This window comes from Lissotriton vulgaris, chromosome 10 (assembly GCF_964263255.1).
Source record: "Lissotriton vulgaris chromosome 10, aLisVul1.2, whole genome shotgun sequence".
NCBI lineage: Eukaryota > Metazoa > Chordata > Amphibia > Caudata > Salamandridae > Lissotriton > Lissotriton vulgaris.
Genome location: NC_141698.1, coordinates 794,208,050 through 794,233,653, shown reverse-complemented (window position 1 = coordinate 794,233,653; position 25,604 = coordinate 794,208,050). Strand labels below are relative to the sequence as shown.

General features: G+C 45.3%; 1 protein-coding gene and 1 pseudogene across 1 annotated transcript in view; both read left to right on the top strand.

Moving 5' to 3' along the window:
* DNAH11 (dynein axonemal heavy chain 11) overlaps window positions 1–25,604 on the top strand; it is a 3,435,931-nt gene that overhangs the window by 1,650,405 nt on the left and 1,759,922 nt on the right. The window contains exon 47 of the mRNA XM_086939827.1: window positions 4,395–4,599. Coding sequence (XP_086795953.1) covers window positions 4,395–4,599 — 205 coding nt within the window. The remainder of the gene's footprint in view (window positions 1–4,394; window positions 4,600–25,604) is intronic.
* Window positions 2,222–3,860, top strand: LOC147688809 (18S ribosomal RNA; annotated as a pseudogene).

The following is a 25,604-nucleotide window of genomic DNA, read 5'->3' as shown; positions in this document are numbered from 1 at the left end:
TTAACACTAGATATGTTTACAGTTTAAGTTGATAAACTATAAACTGCCTGGTCTCACACACCTCAGAAAATATATTGTTAGCTTGTTTGACATTCTGATGGTTATTTTCACTTTTCTGCATAAATTCATGCTGTGCTCTGTTCTGCACATTCATGTGCCATAAATGGGTAAATACAGGGTAGCAGAGCAATACTCTGCCTTGATTGTGGAACTCTGTGGAATTTCGCAGAGTTTCTCTGCAACCCCGGAGAATTCCACAGAGTGAAATTCCACGACCTCCGCCCAGGCCTACTCTCATTTCTCTTGATCATCCTGCTGTATTTAAGGTAGATTATTAAAAAAACTCCATCTAAAGGTGATATATGTTTGGTCTACTGAGTCTGGTGAGCTTAAGGGACAAATGGGGTTTCTGGTTGGCAGAGGTATGCACCCTGTCCAATCAGGAAACACCAATCTAGTCAGCCTAAGCTAGATACACACTAAAAGATAATCTGGTGTTGGATCCGTAGTGATGCACCAGCTTTTTCCGTGCTGTCGAGGGGATGCGTCAATCTCTCGCCAAGCTGCTGAGACGCAGTTCAGTGCATCGCTTTCTGCAGGTGCTGTGGCGGTTCCGATGAGATGTGCTGGGATCTGCTCCTGCCACAGGGACTATGCATCAATTTCTACTCACACAATCAGCGAATGGTCGGTGCCTCTGAAGCAAGTATCTGGGTCCACTTCCAGTGAATGAGGCACAAGAGCAGGGGTACAGACTTTGATATCCCTGAGTCGCACACAACAGGAGGCAAGCCAATATGCCTTTGGAGATCACTTTGGTGATACAGCAGAGTCCTACTCTCCTCAGCAGAGACAGTGAGCAGCAAGGCAGCACAAGAGAAAAGCAGGCCTTCCAGGTCAGCAGTCCAGCAGAGTACCAGTCCTTGATGCAGCACAGCAGTTCTTCTGAGAGAGTCAAGTTGTAGGCCAGAAGTGCCTTGGTGGAGTCAGAGACCCAGTACTTATAGCCAAAGGTGCCTTTGAAGTGGGGGTGACTTCAAAGAAGGGTCTTTGAAGTGCACAAGTATTTACACGCCATTTACATACCAGGGATATAAATATGTCCTAATGAAACATTATAGGATGAGCAATGTGTAGGCCTTCGCATATTTTAAAATTAGAACCCTTATACCACATCTATATGCATGATGCAAAATATGTAATGACAAGGTCAGTGGTGATGTTTTGTACTTCAAATAAAAAAAAACATTTATTTTGCTTCATGTGACTCAGTGCTCAAAATTTGGAGCTTCTCTGAAAGTTCTATTGATGGCTCATTTGCAGCTTCGAGCCCGGTTATGGCTCCTAGAGGCCAGACAGATGCATTCTCTTAAATGTCCCCCTCTTTTAATCGGTGTGCACGGATTAGAGGAATAGGAAGTTCTCTGGCAGGCCTAGGGACCTGGTTTCTGTGCACCATCCTGTCATGTCAGACAGTGCCCAGGATGGAGACCCTAAGGCCTGGGAGAGAGGGGGGGGTGAAGGCAGACATCTAGTTGTTTGCAATGCATTGCTATGACGTGTTCAGATGGTCGGACTGCGCTGGAAGTCCTGATGGGGCTCATTTGCCTCTTTGAGCCTAGCAAAGGCTACCGGAGTTCAGGTGCATTTTCTCAGACGATCCATTCTGTCACTCAATGTGCGTGAATTAAATGAAGAGGTTAGCCTTGCTCTGGATTAGTAAGGACAGGGTTCTTGGGGCCCCCCCTTGCCATCCAGTTGTTCTCACCAGGATGCTGCTGGAGCCTGGGCCCAGGGGCCTGAGTCTGTGGCTGTCTTCCAGCCCTGTTCAATAGGCTTTTCATCTGTACCTTGCTTCCCAGAGAGCAGGCAGGGATGCAAAGCTGACATTTCATGCAGTGTGCTAGTTCCGGATGCTGCCTGTTGGTCTGGGCCCTGCATGCCTGCCCATTGCCCTTCTACACCCAGCACATTTCCACAGCAGCTTAGAACAACCATTCCGTGGGGTAACCTTGGCTGCCCCACTGGGCACCCTGTTTTTTGCTCACACTGCACCTTGGCCTGCTTCTCCCTTCTTTTATCGCAAGGAAGATTGGGGCCGCCGGTGTGATTCTCCTGTCCCCCAGCAGTCAACCAGGTGCTCCCAAATAAGGCTCCTGAGGGGTGTGAAGGTTGGTCCCAGATGGGCAAGCAGCTCGTCCTCCCGTCCAGTGGGTGCAACTACCTGGCTGATGCTGCCAGGAGCATATGCTTGTCTCAAAGATTAAGTGTAAGTACACACTGCAGGTACGGTAAAACTGTGGATGGCTCATTACATCAGTTATGGTTTTTTTGAGAGCTCTATTTGTTACTGGGATAACTGTGGTAATTCTAAAGCTAATACATGTCGACGAGCACTGACCTCACGGAATGAATGTATTCATCAGAATAAGTCCAATGTAGGCTTGCCCAGCTACTTTCAAGACTCTAGAGAAACCTCCCTGTGACAGCAACAATATATATGGATGCCTGCCCTATGAACTTTTCCTGACACTATCTGGGCCTACAATGGTGTGCATGAGTAACGGGGAATTTCATTTCCATAGACGGAGTCTGAGAAATGGTTATCACATCCAAGGAAGGCAGGAGTCATGCAAATGAACCATTCGCGACACTGGGATTTAGTGACTAATATTAACAATACAGAGCGGTTTTGAAGCCTTATAATTGGAATAAGTACACTTTAAATCCTTTAATGATGATCAATTAAAGAGCAAGTCTAGTGCCAGCAGCCATTGTAATTCCAGCTCCAATATCATATATTAAAGTTGGTGCAGTTAAAAAGCTTGTAGTTAGATCCTGAAATCAAGCTTGCAGTCTGCTGCAAGGAGAGCAACCACCTGTCCAAGCCCCTTCCTCTCGGTGCACCCTTGATGGTCTTGACTGAGTGTTCTAGGGTTCCTAAGTGTTTACTTTGAAAAAATGTGTGTGTTCAAAGCAAGGCAGTCACCTCAATACTTCAGCTAGGAATAATAAAATATGGCCCTGGATTTATTTTGTTGGTTTCCAGAACTGGGTGATTAAGAGAGATGGGGCATTCATATTGTGCTGCTATTGGTGAAATATGTATACCAGTGGAAGACAAACTAAAGGAAAAGTAAGACTAGTGATCCAGCTGCATTATTCCAATGATCCACTAAGCAACTTCTGGGAAACCAAAGTCTTTGGGTACCAGATGGAGTATGGTTTTAAAGCTGAAACTTAATGAAATTGAAAGAAGTGAACCACCAGGAGCAGAGCAGAGAGAATATATTTTTCTTAACAAGGCAAACCTCAGCCAGCCCGGACAGGGAAAGGATTGACAGATTGATAGATCCTTCTCGATTCTCTGGGGGGTTGTGCCTGGCAGTTCTTAGTTGGTGGAGCAATTTCATTGGTTAATTACAATAATAAGTGGGACTCTTCCATGCTAACTAGTTATGTCACTAGTTACATGATCCCCAGCTGTCGATAGTCAACTTCTTAAGAAGACAAGTGGCATTCAGCTATACAAGATTGAGCAATAGCTGCTCTGTGATGCCCTTAGATGTGCGGGTCTGCATTTGCACTAAACTAAATGGATCAGCTGGTCTCTAACATTTGCCCACAGGTGTGGGTAACCCCACAGAAGTACAGGTTATAAGCCTGGGTTGATTAAGTCTCCACCCTTTTTACACACCTCCCTTCGCTACTATGATTGGATGATTCAGTGAGGTCCTCGACAAGCTCTGTTTGAGTTGGCAACGGCTCTAGCAGAGTGCTGAGAAGTTCAAATCTGACAGTCTAGAGGAAGCAAAAGTTGGTATAGGGTTATTGTACATGAATCAGTGGAAGCATCATTAACAGTGGGGGAGCCTGAACGACTGACGGTAACAAGCACAAGCCCTCACTGCTTCCCAGACGGAAACCAGTACCCGGACTTCCCATCAAGCATCCTGACCAACTGTACAGTGGGTGCAGGGTAGTCTGGATGAGAAGTAGGCGGGGTCACAAGGGACCCTGGCTGCCCCTCGAAACCAATATGTGAACTGCTTTGAAGGATGGGACAAAAAGTTGCCCCAGCCACTTGAGCTTCCACGTAAGCATCCGGTACATTCGTGAATGTACCGTGAAGCGTAAGCATTGCTTTGACTGTGTTGGGGAACCTGGCTCTTCGGCCCTCAGTGCCTCCTGCAGCTCACCTGCATGTCTCAGGCTGTTGAGCACTTTATTAATAATAAGTGTAACATAATCACTGCTAAGAAGAGTAAACAGATGGGTGTTTGTGTCTGTGTTCTCGTGTATCGTGATTTTTAGTTTTGGTGTAAAGACTTGTTCTTTTGAAAAGGAGATAAAGGAAAAGTGTTAAAATCGTTATTTCTTTGGATGTTTTATAGGCTGTCCTAGTTAATACCTCTGAGATCATGTGCCTGAGGTATTTCACAGATCTGCTTCTTGGGAAAAGCAAACCAGTCATGCTTGTAGGCAGCGCAGGAGTGGGTAAAACAGTGTTTGTAATGGACAGATTGACTGCGCTCTCCGAAGACTACATGGTGTCAAAGGTCCCATTCAATTACTATTCCACATCAGCAGGACTACAAAGTAAGTATTATATAAAACATCTGAAATAATGATTTGTATTTATAACTGACCTTTGTGTTATGTTATTTCGGTGCTGCAGGGAACAATATAAAGGCCAAAGTTGTGAGAAATGATAAAAAACCTTCACATAAATCAATAAAATAACACAAGAATTAATTTCAATTATGAACTACATCATTTTGGGATCACACATTTTCCTACTGTTTCTAAAAGACTATTTGCCTATTGAATGCCTGAACAATTATGCCCCGAATATATTTTACTTTTTTTCAAATGCTTACATTTGTAAACTAAGCATTTGTTACAAAAACAATATATGGCAACAATGCTTTAAATTTGTTGATAGTCAAATTATTGCTCAAATGTATCACAACTATTTCCTACTACATTTATAAAACATTTCAGATATTCATAGTTAGAAACACGCTTAGGACCAATGGATTTGTTTGTATTTGGTTGTCATGAGTAACATAGTGTCAAAGCTGGGCTTAGAAGCAAGGTGTCCATGCCTCAACAACAGCAATATAGTCTCTAGACCACACCTCCAAGATATATGAAGGTTGCCCAGCATGGCGACACATTCAGAATTCTCGCATTGCACCCATAGATAGGCCTTGGGGTATGTTGCATCGCTCTGAGCCCATAAAGCAACAAAATATATAATGATTAGGAAGCACTTCAATTTTTATGGTGGTGATTTATACAGAACCCACTGTCAACCTGTTCCTTCCGCAAGCACTCCAATAAAAGCTCTCACAGTTCTGATGTTAGAGACCCCACCCCTGCATAGGGTGTTTCAGGATTAGAAGTTATCAGTTCCTCACATAAACATACCAGCTCCTGTAGAAGGGGACTAAAGGAATAAACCACCCCAGGCTCCACAACAATGGGATTCTTTGGGGAATTAACGTTACAAGACTGGAGCATCCAACCCATAACATTGTGCTTTATTGTATCTTTTTCTATGAATCCTTGTTCCTTATCATGCAAAACATTGAAGTCAGGAAAATAGTTGGGCATGAAATCTAGGGCTACACAATTAAGATTTGCTTATTTCCAAAGGTGCCTACATTTTGGACACAGTGGCGGCTTACATTAGGACTGTATAGATAAATAGCAATAATCTATGTATTATCATAAATGACTTTTTGTGCCCGTTAGTGGGTAGAGAGAGAATACAGTTGTATGCACTGTACCCAAGCTACCATCACACCTGAACACTACTTTCAAAGAGGAGTGAACTAACGTTCACTACAATAGCAGTGCATCTTTGTAAGAAAGGGCCTCTCTGAGCACAGTCACCCCCATTTATGGGCAAAGCTGCTAGTTTTTATTTGAACTAAGTGCACCACAGTCCAAAATTTGTGCTCTGACCCCTGAAATGTGCTAAAATTGATTAAACTTCAGTTGGCAACAATAACTTTCCAGTAAGGCCATAGTATTTGGTGCAGGAAAATACACAATTCCCTAGGCTGAGAAAGAAAACTTGGTTGAAGGCCTTCATGTATACCTGGCCTGCTATAGCTTTTAAACTGCATGCAAACCTGTTAAAATAACCAAATTGACAAGATGGAACCCTACTTATTAAATAATGAATAAGGAGGCTTGCTTATCTCAAAGTAGGGTATCTAGTAAATAAAATGGAAACATGTTAGAATTTCATGTTTGCGTGTACATACAGTGCCTAGCCACTGTTAGAGTAATTGCTGACTCTATAATGAAAAAGGTGCAGTTAATTAACCTATTCCGTATTTTTGGTTTAGAATAAGCTACAGCCATCGCTGAACCGAACTTTAAAATATTTATAAAAAATGCACTTCAATGGTGATTTTGGATTTCTGATAAATATACACTAAGTGACTTTTAAAAAATGATATCTTCCCAGTCTGAAGCCCCCACAGACTAATTGGCATTAACCTGCCTGTGGCTGGCCTGTCGTTGCTGCTTTGATGAGATGTGAAATGTAAACTACTGCTCTCAGCAGAGACAATGGCTTGGGCCTGGCAGGATGGCTCAGATGAGGAAAGTGACACAGCTTAAGCCAAGAAATGGCAGTCAAGGAGGTCCAGAAGCTTCACGAACTTAAAAAGGGCCAGGGGAAGACCTGTAAGGTTATGGTTAGTTCTAACAGAAGCCTGAAGAAGGGGGTATTGTGATCCCAAAATACAATTTAGCATTCTGGTTTTAGTCTTGTTGAAGGAGGGAGCTAATATCAGCACACGTTTGGAAAAGATTCTGCAATGATAGATTTTACTGAGAAGGTGCGCTGTAGGATATCTTCCAATTAGGGAAACAGGGTGTACTGCAAATATGGGATCTTCTTGTCCATTGTTCAGGGAGTGTCCAGGAGTCACCCCTACATAATATCTAGCGGATCCTACAAAAATAGGCTCTCAACCCCAGCTCTTCAGAACACTTTCTGAACCTATAGCAGAACAGAAGAGGCCAGTCCTGCTGTCTGTAACATGGAGAGAACTGGATACTTGCTCCATCTCTACCCAGGACTAAGAAGTGGACTCTAAAGGTTAATTGATGCATCCTCTATGTGGCTACAGAAACATCAAAAGCTGTAAGATGCCTTTTCCTGGAGTGACCCATTGACTACTTAACATTGGCCCCAGACTAGACCTTGCTGGGGGCCTCTGCTGGAATGCTGGACCTCAAGGCAAAGATATCCAATTTCATCTACAGCTTCAGGCTTGCCCCGCTGGAAAATTATTATCTCCAAAACTAAGACTATGTCTGAAGATATCTTGACTGAGTGAGGGAGCAAAAAGTATCCACTCGACAAGAGAAGTTTGAAAGCTGAAAATTTTGATTTTCCTGCTCAGAGCTTTTCCCTATCAAAACCAATTACTTCAATGGGACCGTCTCCATCATCTCTCCACCTTTGCGTGGACATTGCTGGATACAGCGTCCAACCTTGTCCCGCTGAGAGATTCAGACAGCCATAAAAAGGGTAAGCTAGAATGTAAAATCTTTGATCTGGACAATCTGTTCATGTACCCGACCTCCGCTCACTCGCAGTCAGCCTGAAATTGTGCCTACATCCCAGTCAACCACTAACAGTGATCTCTGATTGGTGCTATACTTTTTTTTGCAGCTTTGTGCCTTAAAAAATTTACATTTCATATCTTAGGTCTCCCGCATTGGATTTTAGTTGCTCCAGTTTCATATTTTTTATTGAAATATGCATTATTTTTAGAATCTAGTTGTATGATTTTAATTGAGTGACGGTTTGACTTTTGACTGTTTTAATGTAAACTTTGCACATAGCTACCAGGGGTTGATCCTAGGTTTAAATTAAAGTGTGTGTTTGACCTGACAGGATTTTGGGACTTATTGCATGTCTAGGACTCACTTCCTTCCCAATTACCAACATATTTTTTCACTCTCCCTGTTGTAGCTCAATGTAGCTATTAGTGCTTGAATACTGTAGAAAGTGATCACCCTTGTGATAAACAGTAGGACATGTTAAGAATATTTGAGGTAAATAATATAAAGTGTAAAGAGCGCATGTCCTGAAAATGACTGATTACTAGATGTTGCTTTGTTGAAAAATTATATACAAGGTGTCATCTAATATAATTATGTGGTACAAAAAGATATCAAAATAATATCTAAAGTGTTCATTCAAATATATATTTAAAAAACGAAAAATCTCTCACCCTGTTCACTTTTAAGATTTAAATACACAACATTATTTCTAGGCCTTGGCGGAGTTCCGCTACACAGAACTCTGCGAAGTGACTAAAAAACCCCATCACGCTCAGCGGAGTTTCACAAGCGGCTGAGTGCGTTTTGTCATGCTGCTTGTGTTGATTTTCAGTACTGGGTGTCAGTCCTGCACTGTAAAATCAGCACAAGCAGCACCATGCGCAGTGCATGATGGTGCTGCTGCTCAAGTAGATTTTCTACCCGAGTGGCTGCTTTCTCAATGCGACCGAAAAGTTTCTCAGCGGGAGCAGTCGCAACCATTTGCAACCACCCGTGTTGAGAAATATGACAGCCTGTGTTGAGAAATCTCTCCATGGTGGAGCAAGGAAAAAACTCTAATCATCTTGCTAAGCAAAGTTTTTCAGAACTCTGCGAGCTCTGCAGAACGCAGAGTGTGGAAAACTGTGCAAACTCTGCAAAAAGAGCAGAGTTCACTGCCCAGGCCAAAATATATCCAGCTTTAAGAGAATTCACAAAGGTTCTTGGAGACTATGCATGAAAATATATAAACATTTTAGATTTCCATTTGTATGCCTAGTGCTAATTATGCAGATTTTCTTCTGGTAGAGGAAACATTGGTTTACTTTCAGTTTTACAGTGCAAATGCATTTTAACATTTTCTATTCTCCTATGACCCCATCAAATATGAGGGAATTTTCAGTTTTCATGCAAATATTCATCATTTCTTTGGTACTAACAATACAAGAGAAGATTCATAAATGCCCACAAAGTTACAGCTTTGTTGGTTTTCACTACCTTCCCAATTACCATTCTCTATCCCTACTCTGGGAACACAAACAATTACCAGTAAATGTTGTATTGTAGAAATTGGGTACAAGTTTCCCTCTGGAGGTTTAAATATCTACAAATCATAATACAATGAGCCAATAGCTGGGAATAAATCCTGCAGATGAAATTTATTGAACACCTCAGGTTTCTTCCTATTTCCCATTTGACCCAGCTGATGTTGCAGTGGTACATCACTGGGTAGATAGATATGCCAGGCAGCTGGATCTAGAGAGATCTTTAAAGCCAGAACAAAGCCATTCATGACTTTGGCCTTGCACGCATGTAGTGGCTTAGACAGTGCTCTGTTCGCCCGTTGTCTTCAATATTACCTGCCGCCCCAATTGTGAGCCCACTGATCTAGATCTTTTCGTGTCACACAACTAGTGATATACACAATATGGCTGACTCACACCAACAAACATGGCAACCGGGACAAAGGCTTCCCTTTTTGGACAACATGAACATATTTTCAGAACTTCAATTCACTGTTCCCTTCTTTTGGTCGCTACTTTGTCATTTAACATTATTTGTACTTAGTTTCTATATTGTTTAGGTGTTTGCGAACATTAGTCACAAACAGTAAACATGATCAATTTGCAAGAAACAAAGTAGCACCATTTTGGGAGGATTGTGATCTATCATTTTAATATATATTGATCGTTGTCAGCTAGGGACCATTACTTGTTTGCAAACATTACTTACTATAATCAATGGTATGATAACTACATTGTTGTGGATTTGTTCTTTTTTTTAAGGATTCGTGTGATGTTTGAAATCCTGGACAGTGCTAAGTCTATATTGTTACATTAATTGAGAATTTATCACTGTGTTTTCTACCATTAAGTATTCTTTGGACTCTTAAGTGGTCCTTTCTAGGAATCGACTAGTTCATTCTTTGAAAAAAGGAGAATGAGCCTCCAGTATCGCAAAATATTTTGCACATATTTCTCTCATTCGACGTATGTCTACATCTGGTACTTCTGGGACAGAGTTCATTCTTTAACAGGTCAGGCATCATTACTTCTGTAATATAGGTTTTTAAGTTCTTTGTTAAAAGTTAGAGGTGGATGATCAAGATCGCTTTCTACTTGTTTCTATGCCCAGTGCCAGGTTTAGTATGGAGCCCTTGCAGTCTCACTTGTAGAATGTGTGCTGAGTACTCCAGCTATTGGCTGTAGTGGAGAAGTTGCTGATTTTACAATTTGTAGAATGATTTCCTTTTCTATTTAGAAGAGAAAGTTGGATATGAGGTGATAGTTAGATATTTTGGAGACCTGCTGTTAATTTAACTGGGATGTTATTGTAGAGTAACTTGCAACTGTGAATGCTAGATATTTGTAGGGATCGATTAGGCTGACTGTTGTTTCTGTCCAATTGCCCAGCTGAGTAGAATGTCTGATCACTGTTATAAGCTTAAACATGCTTGCAGTACATTGTACAAGGTGTATCCTTTGATGTCATTGTTTCTCCCAGTTTGCAGTAGATTTAGAAAAGTGCACTGGTCTAGTTTGGGGACCTCAAATATTCAAAATGCTTAATGAGTTTTGCCAGGTCTGGATTCATTATTTTTGTAGTCAGTCACATGCACTTCACATTGACTTTTCTCCTCCTATTTCATTATCTCTTTCAGCACCATTCCAGGTTTTAGTCCAGCCTCTGCATGTCAGCCAGATTTAGTAATCTTATCCACCATTACAGTTTTCCTTGCCTGACTGCTGCCTTCTTGTTCGGAATACATGATATATTGAACTGCACCATCGTCAGTGGCCCCTCTAAATCATTAAAGAAATGTACAGAAATGCCTTGTGGTAACCCATCCCTCTACTGAAGATACTACTGGTCGTGGATAGGGTTTTGTTTTCTTTTATTTGCCATTATTCCTTTAGCAGTTAGCACAGACTCCATCATGGAGCCTTATGAAGTGCTCTGTTTTTTTCCTCTTGTCCCTTCCTCGTTCCCCTGTAATGATAGGTAGCCAGTGCAGGTCCTGTTTTCCATTCCTGAGTCCTCTCTGTCTTTTTCAGGTACAGAGATGAGGCGTATTGTTGCCCTCAAAGTAAATTGATGAAGGAGAAGTAAACAGTAAGGTCAATGGCCTTCAGAAGGTGCCCTGACTATTATGCCTGTCACTGTATCCATGAATTAAGTGGTAGTTGGCTGTCATCACAAGTGCTCTCCCTTTACCCCAAGTGATCCCGTGTTGGTAACCGAAGGTCAGCCCACCACCGCCAGAGAGAAAACCCACTAACAATCGGCCCTTGGAGCCGGCAGCTCACTCCCTTGAGTCAATGACGGTGGCCATCTTGGAATTCTCTGGCATGGCAGCTGCCCGATCACACTGCCTTCCCAAATGAATGTACATTTAGGCAATTTCCAAATGTGACAACGGGATAAGGTATCCACATTCCCACGCATTTTCCCAGGAACATGGAAGGCTTAAAATTAAAAAGGCTGTAAGGACAAGAAACAGCAGAGCACCATACAGTTCGTATCTTTATGCAACAATAACCTTGTAAGGGGGCATGGTCAGTTAAGAGGATGAACATACACTTTAACAGGTAATACTGAAGTGCCTCCATAGCCCACTTGATGGTGAGACATTCCTTCTTTATGGTGGGAAACAATTTGCGGCTAAGGTAAGGTTGAGGTGTATCTCACCCTGCTTGACTGGATGAGAAAGAACTGCCCCCAATCCTCGACCAGAGGCGTTGTTTGTAGCACAAACATTTAGTCAAAGTTGGAACACATGAAGCTTCCTTTAGTTGCTGGAAACTATGCTCCTGTATTTCCATCCATGGCACTTGTTTTCTTTTGTGCTTGTTGGACAGTAGGTGGGTGAGGAGACTTGCTAGCTCAAAGAACTGTGGCACGCACACATGGTAGTATCCCACAATTCTCAGGAAGTAATGTATTTCTCTTTTTGTAGCAGGCTAGAGAATCTTTTTTACAGCCTCAAATTCATTCAGTTGTGGCAGAATGGTGCCTGCGTGAATGGTAAACCCCAAGTACTCAATATGTTCTGCTGCAAAGGTGGTCTTATTTAGATCTGAGGTAAGACCTACTTGTTTCAGGGTGAGCAACACCTGCTATAGGGGTTGTAAATGGGTTTCCCAGTTAGGACTGCATACTACAATATCATCCAAATAGGCTGCAGCGTAGTTTTGGTGAGCCCGTAACAACTCATCAATGAGTTCCTAGAAGGTGGCCAGGGCTCTATGAAGCCCAATTGGTAAGACTTTGAACTGGTAAAGTCCTTAAGGGGTCACAAAAGCTGTTTTCTCTCTAGCTGCCTTGGTGAGGGGAGTCTACAAATAGCCTATTGTGAGGCCAATCATGGACATTAAATGCCTGCTCCCCCTAATCTCTCTACCCATGTATCCACCCAGGGCATGGGATATGTATCAAACTGTGAGATGGTGTTCATGTGTGTATCTAGAAATGTAGACTCTATCCCCTTTTGGTACTAACACCACTAGTGAGCACCAAGTGCTTTGGGAGGGTTCTATGAGTCAGCCCCTAGCATACCCTACACCCCTGTTCTACTGCCTGCCTTTGGTGGCTGGGATGTGATATGGCTCGAGCTTGGCCACCTGGTTCCCCTCAGTAATTATGTCATAGGCCACTAGTACTGTGGAACCAGGAATACTCGAAATGAGGTACTGAGGTAACATTGTGACTAGCTACTGTTTCTGTCCGTTTCAAGGTGTCCCCCATCCTTACCGTCCCCCCATGGGCATTTAAAAATGGCTGAATGGGGATGTCCAGGGGTGCTAGTGTTGACATGGCTTATCAAGACCATTGCGTCTGCCGTAGCAGGTGCTGGCTCCTCCCAAACCATCAACAAGTTCACGTGATAAACCTGAACCACCCGTCCTCTCTGTAGGATGGCAGCTCTGTAGGTCATTCGGGTCATTTTCGATACCACTGTATATGGACCTTGCCAAAGGTCTTGGAGAAGAAGGCATTAGTGGTATTACTAGGTCCATGCCAACACACCAAAACTGTACCTCAATTACAAGGAAGGGTCATATTGGGGGCTTGCTGCCCCTGGTGGATTCACCAGCTGGCATCTTGGACAGGCTAAACAGTACTTTGCTTCTTCCTGATACACACATGTCCAATAAAAACTCTCTAGTAAGTATTTTAGGGTATGTTCCTGTCCATAATGGCCACCCCTACTCAGATTATGAGCGAGATGCATTACTTGGTCCTGGAAGGTTAGGGGTACTAGCAGTTGTTGTGTTGGGTGCATTTGTCCCAGGGGGGGGAATATTAGTTATTTTAGGGCACAAGCTATAGTTAGCAGAGCTTGTGGTTATGTGCTATTAAAACGTTACATTATCACTGAAATTCTCTCCTAACTTTAACATTACTTTAAACTTAGTTTTTTCAGTCAATATATACAGGTTTATAGACATCTATGTATGTGTTTGTATGTATATACCCCATGATCAAGGGAAATCTTTCACTGAAACGTGTTGGACATCAGGGATGCTGTAGCCAAATAATTCACCTTGCAATACCGGCATAGGCTTATGCTTATTGTTGCTCTATTTGGATCTGGGATTCAACACGCCCGTCACACTAGCCTCCGCACAAAGAGGCCAGAGGGAGAAGTTGAATCCTGTGACTTGGAGATATATATATATATATATATCTATATCTATATATCCCGAGATGTGTTTGTATTTCACAGTCTGTTGTCAGTATCTATAAGTAGATGCATCATGTGACCATAAACCTACCAATTGGAATGTATTCCCACTCAGCACTAGCACTTTAAATATTGCCTTTTCCCAGCGTGCGTCATGTGATCAAGGCCTCTGTGTAGGCCGAAACGTCATGCTGTGTGCCGCTTCCTCGAAGGTACAATAAAGAAAAAGATTGCTCACTGCACCTGAGGTCTCCTTCCTTCTTCCTGCGCAACGGTCTCCTGCATTTGGGCTCCGGGCGAGAGGTAGCTGAGGATTGTTCCATATATCTATATATATACACAAATCAATTTGTCACCGTTCACTGCTTGAAATCACTCAAAACCGATTTACAAAAGGGGGTGGTGATGAACAGAGTGTCTGAATTGAGCAGACCACTCTTACCCAGTCCAAAGATCAGGGCTTGATCCATCACCGTTATTTATCTCACTGCCCCATCCCAGCTCAGAATCTGGCTATATGCAAATCAGTCTGTCCCTGGCCCAGTGCATCATGGGAACAGGGCAGACTAAACTACCAAGCCAATTCTTTACCAGAAAGGAGACAAGCTACCGGGGACCGGTTTCTGGCATTTCAGCCTCTTCGGCCCGGCTTGCTTGAATCCTGATGGAGCAGTGAGAAAGGGACTCATGTCTGAGTATACCCTGCCACACCTATAGTGGCCAAAATCGATTTACAAAAGGGGGTGGTGATGAACAGAGTGTCTGAATTGAGCAGACCACTCTTACCCAGTCCAAAGATCAGGGCTTGATCCATCACCGTTATTTATCTCACTGCCCCATCCCAGCTCAGAATCTGGCTATATGCAAATCAGTCTGTCCCTGGCCCAGTGCATCATGGGAACAGGGCAGACTAAACTACCAAGCCAATTCTTTACCAGAAAGGAGACAAGCTACCGGGGACCGGTTTCTGGCATTTCAGCCTCTTCGGCCCGGCTTGCTTGAATCCTGATGGAGCAGTGAGAAAGGGACTCATGTCTGAGTATACCCTGCCACACCTATAGTGGCCAAAATCGATTTACAAAAGGGGGTGGTGATGAACAGAGTGTCTGAATTGAGCAGACCACTCTTACCCAGTCCAAAGATCAGGGCTTGATCCATCACCGTTATTTATCTCACTGCCCCATCCCAGCTCAGAATCTGGCTATATGCAAATCAGTCTGTCCCTGGCCCAGTGCATCATGGGAACAGGGCAGACTAAACTACCAAGCCAATTCTTTACCAGAAAGGAGACAAGCTACCGGGGACCGGTTTCTGGCATTTCAGCCTCTTCGGCCCGGCTTGCTTGAATCCTGATGGAGCAGTGAGAAAGGGACTCATGTCTGAGTATACCCTGCCACACCTATAGTGGCCAAAATCGATTTACAAAAGGGGGTGGTGATGAACAGAGTGTCTGAATTGAGCAGACCACTCTTACCCAGTCCAAAGATCAGGGCTTGATCCATCACCGTTATTTATCTCACTGCCCCATCCCAGCTCAGAATCTGGCTATATGCAAATCAGTCTGTCCCTGGCCCAGTGCATCATGGGAACAGGGCAGACTAAACTACCAAGCCAATTCTTTACCAGAAAGGAGACAAGCTACCGGGGACCGGTTTCTGGCATTTCAGCCTCTTCGGCCCGGCTTGCTTGAATCCTGATGGAGCAGTGAGAAAGGGACTCATGTCTGAGTATACCCTGCCACACCTATAGTGGCCAAAATCGATTTACAAAAGGGGGTGGTGATGAACAGAGTGTCTGAATTGAGCAGACCACTCTTACCCAGTCCAAAGATCAGGGCTTGATCCATCACCGTTATTTATCTCACTGCCCCATCCCAGCTCAGAATCTGGCTATATGCAAATCAGTCTGTCCCTGGCCCAGTGCATCATGGGAACAGGGCAGACTAAACTACCAAGCCAATTCTTTACCAGAAAGGAGACAAGCTACCGGGGACCGGTTTCTGGCATTTCAGCCTCTTCGGCCCGGCTTGCTTGAATCCTGATGGAGCAGTGAGAAAGGGACTCATGTCTGAGTATACCCTGCCACACCTATAGTGGCCAAAATCGATTTACAAAAGGGGGTGGTGATGAACAGAGTGTCTGAATTGAGCAGACCACTCTTACCCAGTCCAAAGATCAGGGCTTGATCCATCACCGTTATTTATCTCACTGCCCCATCCCAGCTCAGAATCTGGCTATATGCAAATCAGTCTGTCCCTGGCCCAGTGCATCATGGGAACAGGGCAGACTAAACTACCAAGCCAATTCTTTACCAGAAAGGAGACAAGCTACCGGGGACCGGTTTCTGGCATTTCAGCCTCTTCGGCCCGGCTTGCTTGAATCCTGATGGAGCAGTGAGAAAGGGACTCATGTCTGAGTATACCCTGCCACACCTATAGTGGCCAAAATCGATTTACAAAAGGGGGTGGTGATGAACAGAGTGTCTGAATTGAGCAGACCACTCTTACCCAGTCCAAAGATCAGGGCTTGATCCATCACCGTTATTTATCTCACTGCCCCATCCCAGCTCAGAATCTGGCTATATGCAAATCAGTCTGTCCCTGGCCCAGTGCATCATGGGAACAGGGCAGACTAAACTACCAAGCCAATTCTTTACCAGAAAGGAGACAAGCTACCGGGGACCGGTTTCTGGCATTTCAGCCTCTTCGGCCCGGCTTGCTTGAATCCTGATGGAGCAGTGAGAAAGGGACTCATGTCTGAGTATACCCTGCCACACCTATAGTGGCCAAAATCGATTTACAAAAGGGGGTGGTGATGAACAGAGTGTCTGAATTGAGCAGACCACTCTTACCCAGTCCAAAGATCAGGGCTTGATCCATCACCGTTATTTATCTCACTGCCCCATCCCAGCTCAGAATCTGGCTATATGCAAATCAGTCTGTCCCTGGCCCAGTGCATCATGGGAACAGGGCAGACTAAACTACCAAGCCAATTCTTTACCAGAAAGGAGACAAGCTACCGGGGACCGGTTTCTGGCATTTCAGCCTCTTCGGCCCGGCTTGCTTGAATCCTGATGGAGCAGTGAGAAAGGGACTCATGTCTGAGTATACCCTGCCACACCTATAGTGGCCAAAATCGATTTACAAAAGGGGGTGGTGATGAACAGAGTGTCTGAATTGAGCAGACCACTCTTACCCAGTCCAAAGATCAGGGCTTGATCCATCACCGTTATTTATCTCACTGCCCCATCCCAGCTCAGAATCTGGCTATATGCAAATCAGTCTGTCCCTGGCCCAGTGCATCATGGGAACAGGGCAGACTAAACTACCAAGCCAATTCTTTACCAGAAAGGAGACAAGCTACCGGGGACCGGTTTCTGGCATTTCAGCCTCTTCGGCCCGGCTTGCTTGAATCCTGATGGAGCAGTGAGAAAGGGACTCATGTCTGAGTATACCCTGCCACACCTATAGTGGCCAAAATCGATTTACAAAAGGGGGTGGTGATGAACAGAGTGTCTGAATTGAGCAGACCACTCTTACCCAGTCCAAAGATCAGGGCTTGATCCATCACCGTTATTTATCTCACTGCCCCATCCCAGCTCAGAATCTGGCTATATGCAAATCAGTCTGTCCCTGGCCCAGTGCATCATGGGAACAGGGCAGACTAAACTACCAAGCCAATTCTTTACCAGAAAGGAGACAAGCTACCGGGGACCGGTTTCTGGCATTTCAGCCTCTTCGGCCCGGCTTGCTTGAATCCTGATGGAGCAGTGAGAAAGGGACTCATGTCTGAGTATACCCTGCCACACCTATAGTGGCCAAAATCGATTTACAAAAGGGGGTGGTGATGAACAGAGTGTCTGAATTGAGCAGACCACTCTTACCCAGTCCAAAGATCAGGGCTTGATCCATCACCGTTATTTATCTCACTGCCCCATCCCAGCTCAGAATCTGGCTATATGCAAATCAGTCTGTCCCTGGCCCAGTGCATCATGGGAACAGGGCAGACTAAACTACCAAGCCAATTCTTTACCAGAAAGGAGACAAGCTACCGGGGACCGGTTTCTGGCATTTCAGCCTCTTCGGCCCGGCTTGCTTGAATCCTGATGGAGCAGTGAGAAAGGGACTCATGTCTGAGTATACCCTGCCACACCTATAGTGGCCAAAATCGATTTACAAAAGGGGGTGGTGATGAACAGAGTGTCTGAATTGAGCAGACCACTCTTACCCAGTCCAAAGATCAGGGCTTGATCTATCACCGTTATTTATCTCACTGCCCCATCCCAGCTCAGAATCTGGCTATATGCAAATCAGTCTGTCCCTGGCCCAGTGCATCATGGGAACAGGGCAGACTAAACTACCAAGCCAATTCTTTACCAGAAAGGAGACAAGCTACCGGGGACCGGTTTCTGGCATTTCAGCCTCTTCGGCCCGGCTTGCTTGAATCCTGATGGAGCAGTGAGAAAGGGACTCATGTCTGAGTATACCCTGCCACACCTATAGTGGCCAAAATCGATTTACAAAAGGGGGTGGTGATGAACAGAGTGTCTGAATTGAGCAGACCACTCTTACCCAGTCCAAAGATCAGGGCTTGATCCATCACCGTTATTTATCTCACTGCCCCATCCCAGCTCAGAATCTGGCTATATGCAAATCAGTCTGTCCCTGGCCCAGTGCATCATGGGAACAGGGCAGACTAAACTACCAAGCCAATTCTTTACCAGAAAGGAGACAAGCTACCGGGGACCGGTTTCTGGCATTTCAGCCTCTTCGGCCCGGCTTGCTTGAATCCTGATGGAGCAGTGAGAAAGGGACTCATGTCTGAGTATACCCTGCCACACCTATAGTGGCCAAAATCGATTTACAAAAGGGGGTGGTGATGAACAGAGTGTCTGAATTGAGCAGACCACTCTTACCCAGTCCAAAGATCAGGGCTTGATCCATCACCGTTATTTATCTCACTGCCCCATCCCAGCTCAGAATCTGGCTATATGCAAATCAGTCTGTCCCTGGCCCAGTGCATCATGGGAACAGGGCAGACTAAACTACCAAGCCAATTCTTTACCAGAAAGGAGACAAGCTACCGGGGACCGGTTTCTGGCATTTCAGCCTCTTCGGCCCGGCTTGCTTGAATCCTGATGGAGCAGTGAGAAAGGGACTCATGTCTGAGTATACCCTGCCACACCTATAGTGGCCAAAATCGATTTACAAAAGGGGGTGGTGATGAACAGAGTGTCTGAATTGAGCAGACCACTCTTACCCAGTCCAAAGATCAGGGCTTGATCCATCACCGTTATTTATCTCACTGCCCCATCCCAGCTCAGAATCTGGCTATATGCAAATCAGTCTGTCCCTGGCCCAGTGCATCATGGGAACAGGGCAGACTAAACTACCAAGCCAATTCTTTACCAGAAAGGAGACAAGCTACCGGGGACCGGTTTCTGGCATTTCAGCCTCTTCGGCCCGGCTTGCTTGAATCCTGATGGAGCAGTGAGAAAGGGACTCATGTCTGAGTATACCCTGCCACACCTATAGTGGCCAAAATCGATTTACAAAAGGGGGTGGTGATGAACAGAGTGTCTGAATTGAGCAGACCACTCTTACCCAGTCCAAAGATCAGGGCTTGATCCATCACCGTTATTTATCTCACTGCCCCATCCCAGCTCAGAATCTGGCTATATGCAAATCAGTCTGTCCCTGGCCCAGTGCATCATGGGAACAGGGCAGACTAAACTACCAAGCCAATTCTTTACCAGAAAGGAGACAAGCTACCGGGGACCGGTTTCTGGCATTTCAGCCTCTTCGGCCCGGCTTGCTTGAATCCTGATGGAGCAGTGAGAAAGGGACTCATGTCTGAGTATACCCTGCCACACCTATAGTGGCCAAAATCGATTTACAAAAGGGGGTGGTGATGAACAGAGTGTCTGAATTGAGCAGACCACTCTTACCCAGTCCAAAGATCAGGGCTTGATCCATCACCGTTATTTATCTCACTGCCCCATCCCAGCTCAGAATCTGGCTATATGCAAATCAGTCTGTCCCTGGCCCAGTGCATCATGGGAACAGGGCAGACTAAACTACCAAGCCAATTCTTTACCAGAAAGGAGACAAGCTACCGGGGACCGGTTTCTGGCATTTCAGCCTCTTCGGCCCGGCTTGCTTGAATCCTGATGGAGCAGTGAGAAAGGGACTCATGTCTGAGTATACCCTGCCACACCTATAGTGGCCAAAATCGATTTTTGTTGGTAATATTTTTGTCCACCCTAAGCGTGGAAGGGTATACTCAGATGTGAGTCCCTTGCTCATTGCACCATCAGGATTCAAGCAAGCCGGGCCGAAGAGGCTGAAATGCCAGAAACCGGTCCCCGGTAGCTTGTTTCCTTCCCAGTTAAGAATTGGCTTTTGTAGTTTGGTTTGCCCTGTTCCCATCATGCACTGGGACAGGAACAGACTAATTTGCATACAGCCAGGTTCTGAAACTGGGATGGTGCAGTGAGCTAAAAAACGGTGTTGGATCTAGCCCTGATCTCTTGACTGGGTGAGAGTATTCTGTTTAATTCAGAGACTCTGTCCCTCACCACCCCTTGTTGGTAATATTTTTGTCCACCCTAAGCGTGGAAGGGTATACTCAGATGTGAGTCCCTTGCTCATTGCACCATCAGGATTCAAGCAAGCCGGGCCGAAGAGGCTGAAATGCCAGAAACCGGTCCCCGGTAGCTTGTTTCCTTCCCAGTTAAGAATTGGCTTTTGTAGTTTGGTTTGCCCTGTTCCCATCATGCACTGGGACAGGAACAGACTAATTTGCATACAGCCAGGTTCTGAAACTGGGATGGTGCAGTGAGCTAAAAAACGGTGTTGGATCTAGCCCTGATCTCTTGACTGGGTGAGAGTATTCTGTTTAATTCAGAGACTCTGTCCCTCACCACCCCTTGTTGGTAATATTTTTGTCCACCCTAAGCGTGGAAGGGTATACTCAGATGTGAGTCCCTTGCTCATTGCACCATCAGGATTCAAGCAAGCCGGGCCGAAGAGGCTGAAATGCCAGAAACCGGTCCCCGGTAGCTTGTTTCCTTCCCAGTTAAGAATTGGCTTTTGTAGTTTGGTTTGCCCTGTTCCCATCATGCACTGGGACAGGAACAGACTAATTTGCATACAGCCAGGTTCTGAAACTGGGATGGTGCAGTGAGCTAAAAAACGGTGTTGGATCTAGCCCTGATCTCTTGACTGGGTGAGAGTATTCTGTTTAATTCAGAGCCTCTGTCCCTCACCACCCCTTGTTGGTAATATTTTTGTCCACCCTAAGCGTGGAAGGGTATACTCAGATGTGAGTCCCTTGCTCATTGCACCATCAGGATTCAAGCAAGCCGGGCCGAAGAGGCTGAAATGCCAGAAACCGGTCCCCGGTAGCTTGTTTCCTTCCCAGTTAAGAATTGGCTTTTGTAGTTTGGTTTGCCCTGTTCCCATCATGCACTGGGACAGGAACAGACTAATTTGCATACAGCCAGGTTCTGAAACTGGGATGGTGCAGTGAGCTAAAAAACGGTGTTGGATCTAGCCCTGATCTCTTGACTGGGTGAGAGTATTCTGTTTAATTCAGAGACTCTGTCCCTCACCACCCCTTGTTGGTAATATTTTTGTCCACCCTAAGCGTGGAAGGGTATACTCAGATGTGAGTCCCTTGCTCATTGCACCATCAGGATTCAAGCAAGCCGGGCCGAAGAGGCTGAAATGCCAGAAACCGGTCCCCGGTAGCTTGTTTCCTTCCCAGTTAAGAATTGGCTTTTGTAGTTTGGTTTGCCCTGTTCCCATCATGCACTGGGACAGGAACAGACTAATTTGCATACAGCCAGGTTCTGAAACTGGGATGGTGCAGTGAGCTAAAAAACGGTGTTGGATCTAGCCCTGATCTCTTGACTGGGTGAGAGTATTCTGTTTAATTCAGAGACTCTGTCCCTCACCACCCCTTGTTGGTAATATTTTTGTCCACCCTAAGCGTGGAAGGGTATACTCAGATGTGAGTCCCTTGCTCATTGCACCATCAGGATTCAAGCAAGCCGGGCCGAAGAGGCTGAAATGCCAGAAACCGGTCCCCGGTAGCTTGTTTCCTTCCCAGTTAAGAATTGGCTTTTGTAGTTTGGTTTGCCCTGTTCCCATCATGCACTGGGACAGGAACAGACTAATTTGCATACAGCCAGGTTCTGAAACTGGGATGGTGCAGTGAGCTAAAAAACGGTGTTGGATCTAGCCCTGATCTCTTGACTGGGTGAGAGTATTCTGTTTAATTCAGAGACTCTGTCCCTCACCACCCCTTGTTGGTAATATTTTTGTCCACCCTAAGCGTGGAAGGGTATACTCAGATGTGAGTCCCTTGCTCATTGCACCATCAGGATTCAAGCAAGCCGGGCCGAAGAGGCTGAAATGCCAGAAACCGGTCCCCGGTAGCTTGTTTCCTTCCCAGTTAAGAATTGGCTTTTGTAGTTTGGTTTGCCCTGTTCCCATCATGCACTGGGACAGGAACAGACTAATTTGCATACAGCCAGGTTCTGAAACTGGGATGGTGCAGTGAGCTAAAAAACGGTGTTGGATCTAGCCCTGATCTCTTGACTGGGTGAGAGTATTCTGTTTAATTCAGAGACTCTGTCCCTCACCACCCCTTGTTGGTAATATTTTTGTCCACCCTAAGCGTGGAAGGGTATACTCAGATGTGAGTCCCTTGCTCATTGCACCATCAGGATTCAAGCAAGCCGGGCCGAAGAGGCTGAAATGCCAGAAACCGGTCCCCGGTAGCTTGTTTCCTTCCCAGTTAAGAATTGGCTTTTGTAGTTTGGTTTGCCCTGTTCCCATCATGCACTGGGACAGGAACAGACTAATTTGCATACAGCCAGGTTCTGAAACTGGGATGGTGCAGTGAGCTAAAAAACGGTGTTGGATCTAGCCCTGATCTCTTGACTGGGTGAGAGTATTCTGTTTAATTCAGAGACTCTGTCCCTCACCACCCCTTGTTGGTAATATTTTTGTCCACCCTAAGCGTGGAAGGGTATACTCAGATGTGAGTCCCTTGCTCATTGCACCATCAGGATTCAAGCAAGCCGGGCCGAAGAGGCTGAAATGCCAGAAACCGGTCCCCGGTAGCTTGTTTCCTTCCCAGTTAAGAATTGGCTTTTGTAGTTTGGTTTGCCCTGTTCCCATCATGCACTGGGACAGGAACAGACTAATTTGCATACAGCCAGGTTCTGAAACTGGGATGGTGCAGTGAGCTAAAAAACGGTGTTGGATCTAGCCCTGATCTCTTGACTGGGTGAGAGTATTCTGTTTAATTCAGAGACTCTGTCCCTCACCACCCCTTGTTGGTAATATTTTTGTCCACCCTAAGCGTGGAAGGGTATACTCAGATGTGAGTCCCTTGCTCATTGCACCATCAGGATTCAAGCAAGCCGGGCCGAAGAGGCTGAAATGCCAGAAACCGGTCCCCGGTAGCTTGTTTCCTTCCCAGTTAAGAATTGGCTTTTGTAGTTTGGTTTGCCCTGTTCCCATCATGCACTGGGACAGGAACAGACTAATTTGCATACAGCCAGGTTCTGAAACTGGGATGGTGCAGTGAGCTAAAAAACGGTGTTGGATCTAGCCCTGATCTCTTGACTGGGTGAGAGTATTCTGTTTAATTCAGAGACTCTGTCCCTCACCACCCCTTGTTGGTAATATGAAATCACTCAAAACAACGGATACGGACAACGATATTGCGCGGTATTAGTATTCTTTATTGGTGCAAATTGGAATAACGCGTTTCAGCTCTCATGGGAGACTTGATCACTGACCATGTCATGAATGATGTAAAATGTGACGTCATCAGCAGTGCATTGCTGTTAGATCCACGTGAACTCCTTAGATTCCAGATGATGCACAAAGGGGTCCACCTTCCAATGTCCCCAACTCTGGCTAAGATAGCACAGAGTAGTAAGGTAATCAGGTGAGGGAAAGATTAGGGAAGGAACAGAGGGGAGAGGGAGACCGGCAAAAAAAGAACACAAGAATTTACACAATGTGATATCTTTCTACTACTCTCATATATTCTCACTATGACTCACTAGTACCTGCGAACTTGATGTGGAAGATATCTGCACTCCTGTATACGAATATAGATCCAACTAGAGATACTTTTCTCCATATGCCTAGAACCAAAAAGCAGGAAATATTAGACACCCAATCACACTTACTATCAAACAAAAAGGCTAAAGACATATATCCATATATACCTAAGGTAATAACTTTCATACCAAAAAGACAACCTAACACCAGCAGTCCCAGGGTGCTTCCCCTTCCATTGTAGTGTATTACTGAGACAGTAATAATGATTGAAATCACAGAATCCACTATACGCCTCTTTGTTCCAGGTAGGATGAGAAAGGAACAAAAATAACAAACTCAGAGTCATAAAAACAAGAGTCCTCTCCTTGAGGGAAGGCAAGGTCCAAACGAGAGCAAGAAACCCCAAAGAACAATCCCTTACTGGGGGCTAATTCGTAAGAACAGCGCTTACGTCAGCGAGGAATCCTTATTAAACATCCAAGGAAGAATCAAAGTCAAGAGCTACAGCCAACAGGCAGCGCTTACCTCAGCCCGGAGCTCTATTTGCAGAGTGACATCAGCACAGACGGCGCATCCTTCAGCGCAAACAAAATGGAACAAATATCCGGTAATCTGCGCTTCCTATAGCGCGACTTCTATACCACTCTCTCTGTTTTTTTACGAGTGAAATGTCCAACTAACTATAACATCCCTGAAAGCTATAGTTTTTTCAGTGAATTTCTGTGGTTTTTTAAATGATAATTTCTAACTATAACGTCCCTGAAACCTATGTTTTTTTTCAGTGAATTTCTAAGGTTTTTTAAATGATCATTTCTAACTATGACTACATAAGTAGGACATGTGAAGAAAGATGAAGAAAGGCACAGAAAGAAGCAAGATAAATGCAAAAAGAACCAACAGAGGTGCAGAAAAAGGCCTTGTTGCAAAGTCATCCTGTGCCCCAACTTTTTCCTGCTCTCGATACCAAAAACCAAAGCAATGTTTGCTATAGCAGAGCAGGAGCCGTACTCCCTCCCTGCCATAGCAAACGGTAAGGTCCCAAGGGTGGGCACCCTGAAACATTGCAGGATCCGGCCACAGGGGGTGGAGGTCCCCAGGGCCATCAAGGGCCCCCTCCCAAGTGTTTAAAGCCCTGGGGAGATAGTGATCCCCGGGGTCCGGGGATCCGCTACGGACCCCAGTATTTGAATATTTAGCACCCCGGGGAGGTGGTGGTCCCCAGGGAAGTGTGGGGGGGGCAGGAGCCCCCCACAAATTTTTTAATTCAACTTAAATAACTCTGGACTTATAACTACGCTACGCTCCCAGAGCATGCGTAGTTCGCGCTATGCGAATTGCAAGTAGCACTGTGCAAAACCACATAACGGGCATTTTTTGCTTGCTCGCGGTCCTCAACGTCAAGTTGGCGACTGCGAGCGAGCAAAATCAACATCCCAGCGAGACTTTTTCCTAGTTCGCGATCAGCAACATCAAGTTGCCGATCGTGAGTGTGGAAAATAAACTTCCCGGCAAGATTCTCAACGCGGGGAGGTCAGGTTTCTGATTGCGAGCTGTCACGTATGCTCGCGACTGCTCGCAACGAGAAACTACCAGTCCGCATTGAGAGTACTGCCGCTCGAGTAGAAATCTACCCTAGCGGCAGGAAATGACCACTTGCACTGTGGAAGATGCCGTTTGCAATGATTGCACAGTGCGGAAAAGCATCCGGCACTGTGCAATAAGTGCGAACAGCATTTTCCCTATCGCACTACGCAGTTCGCG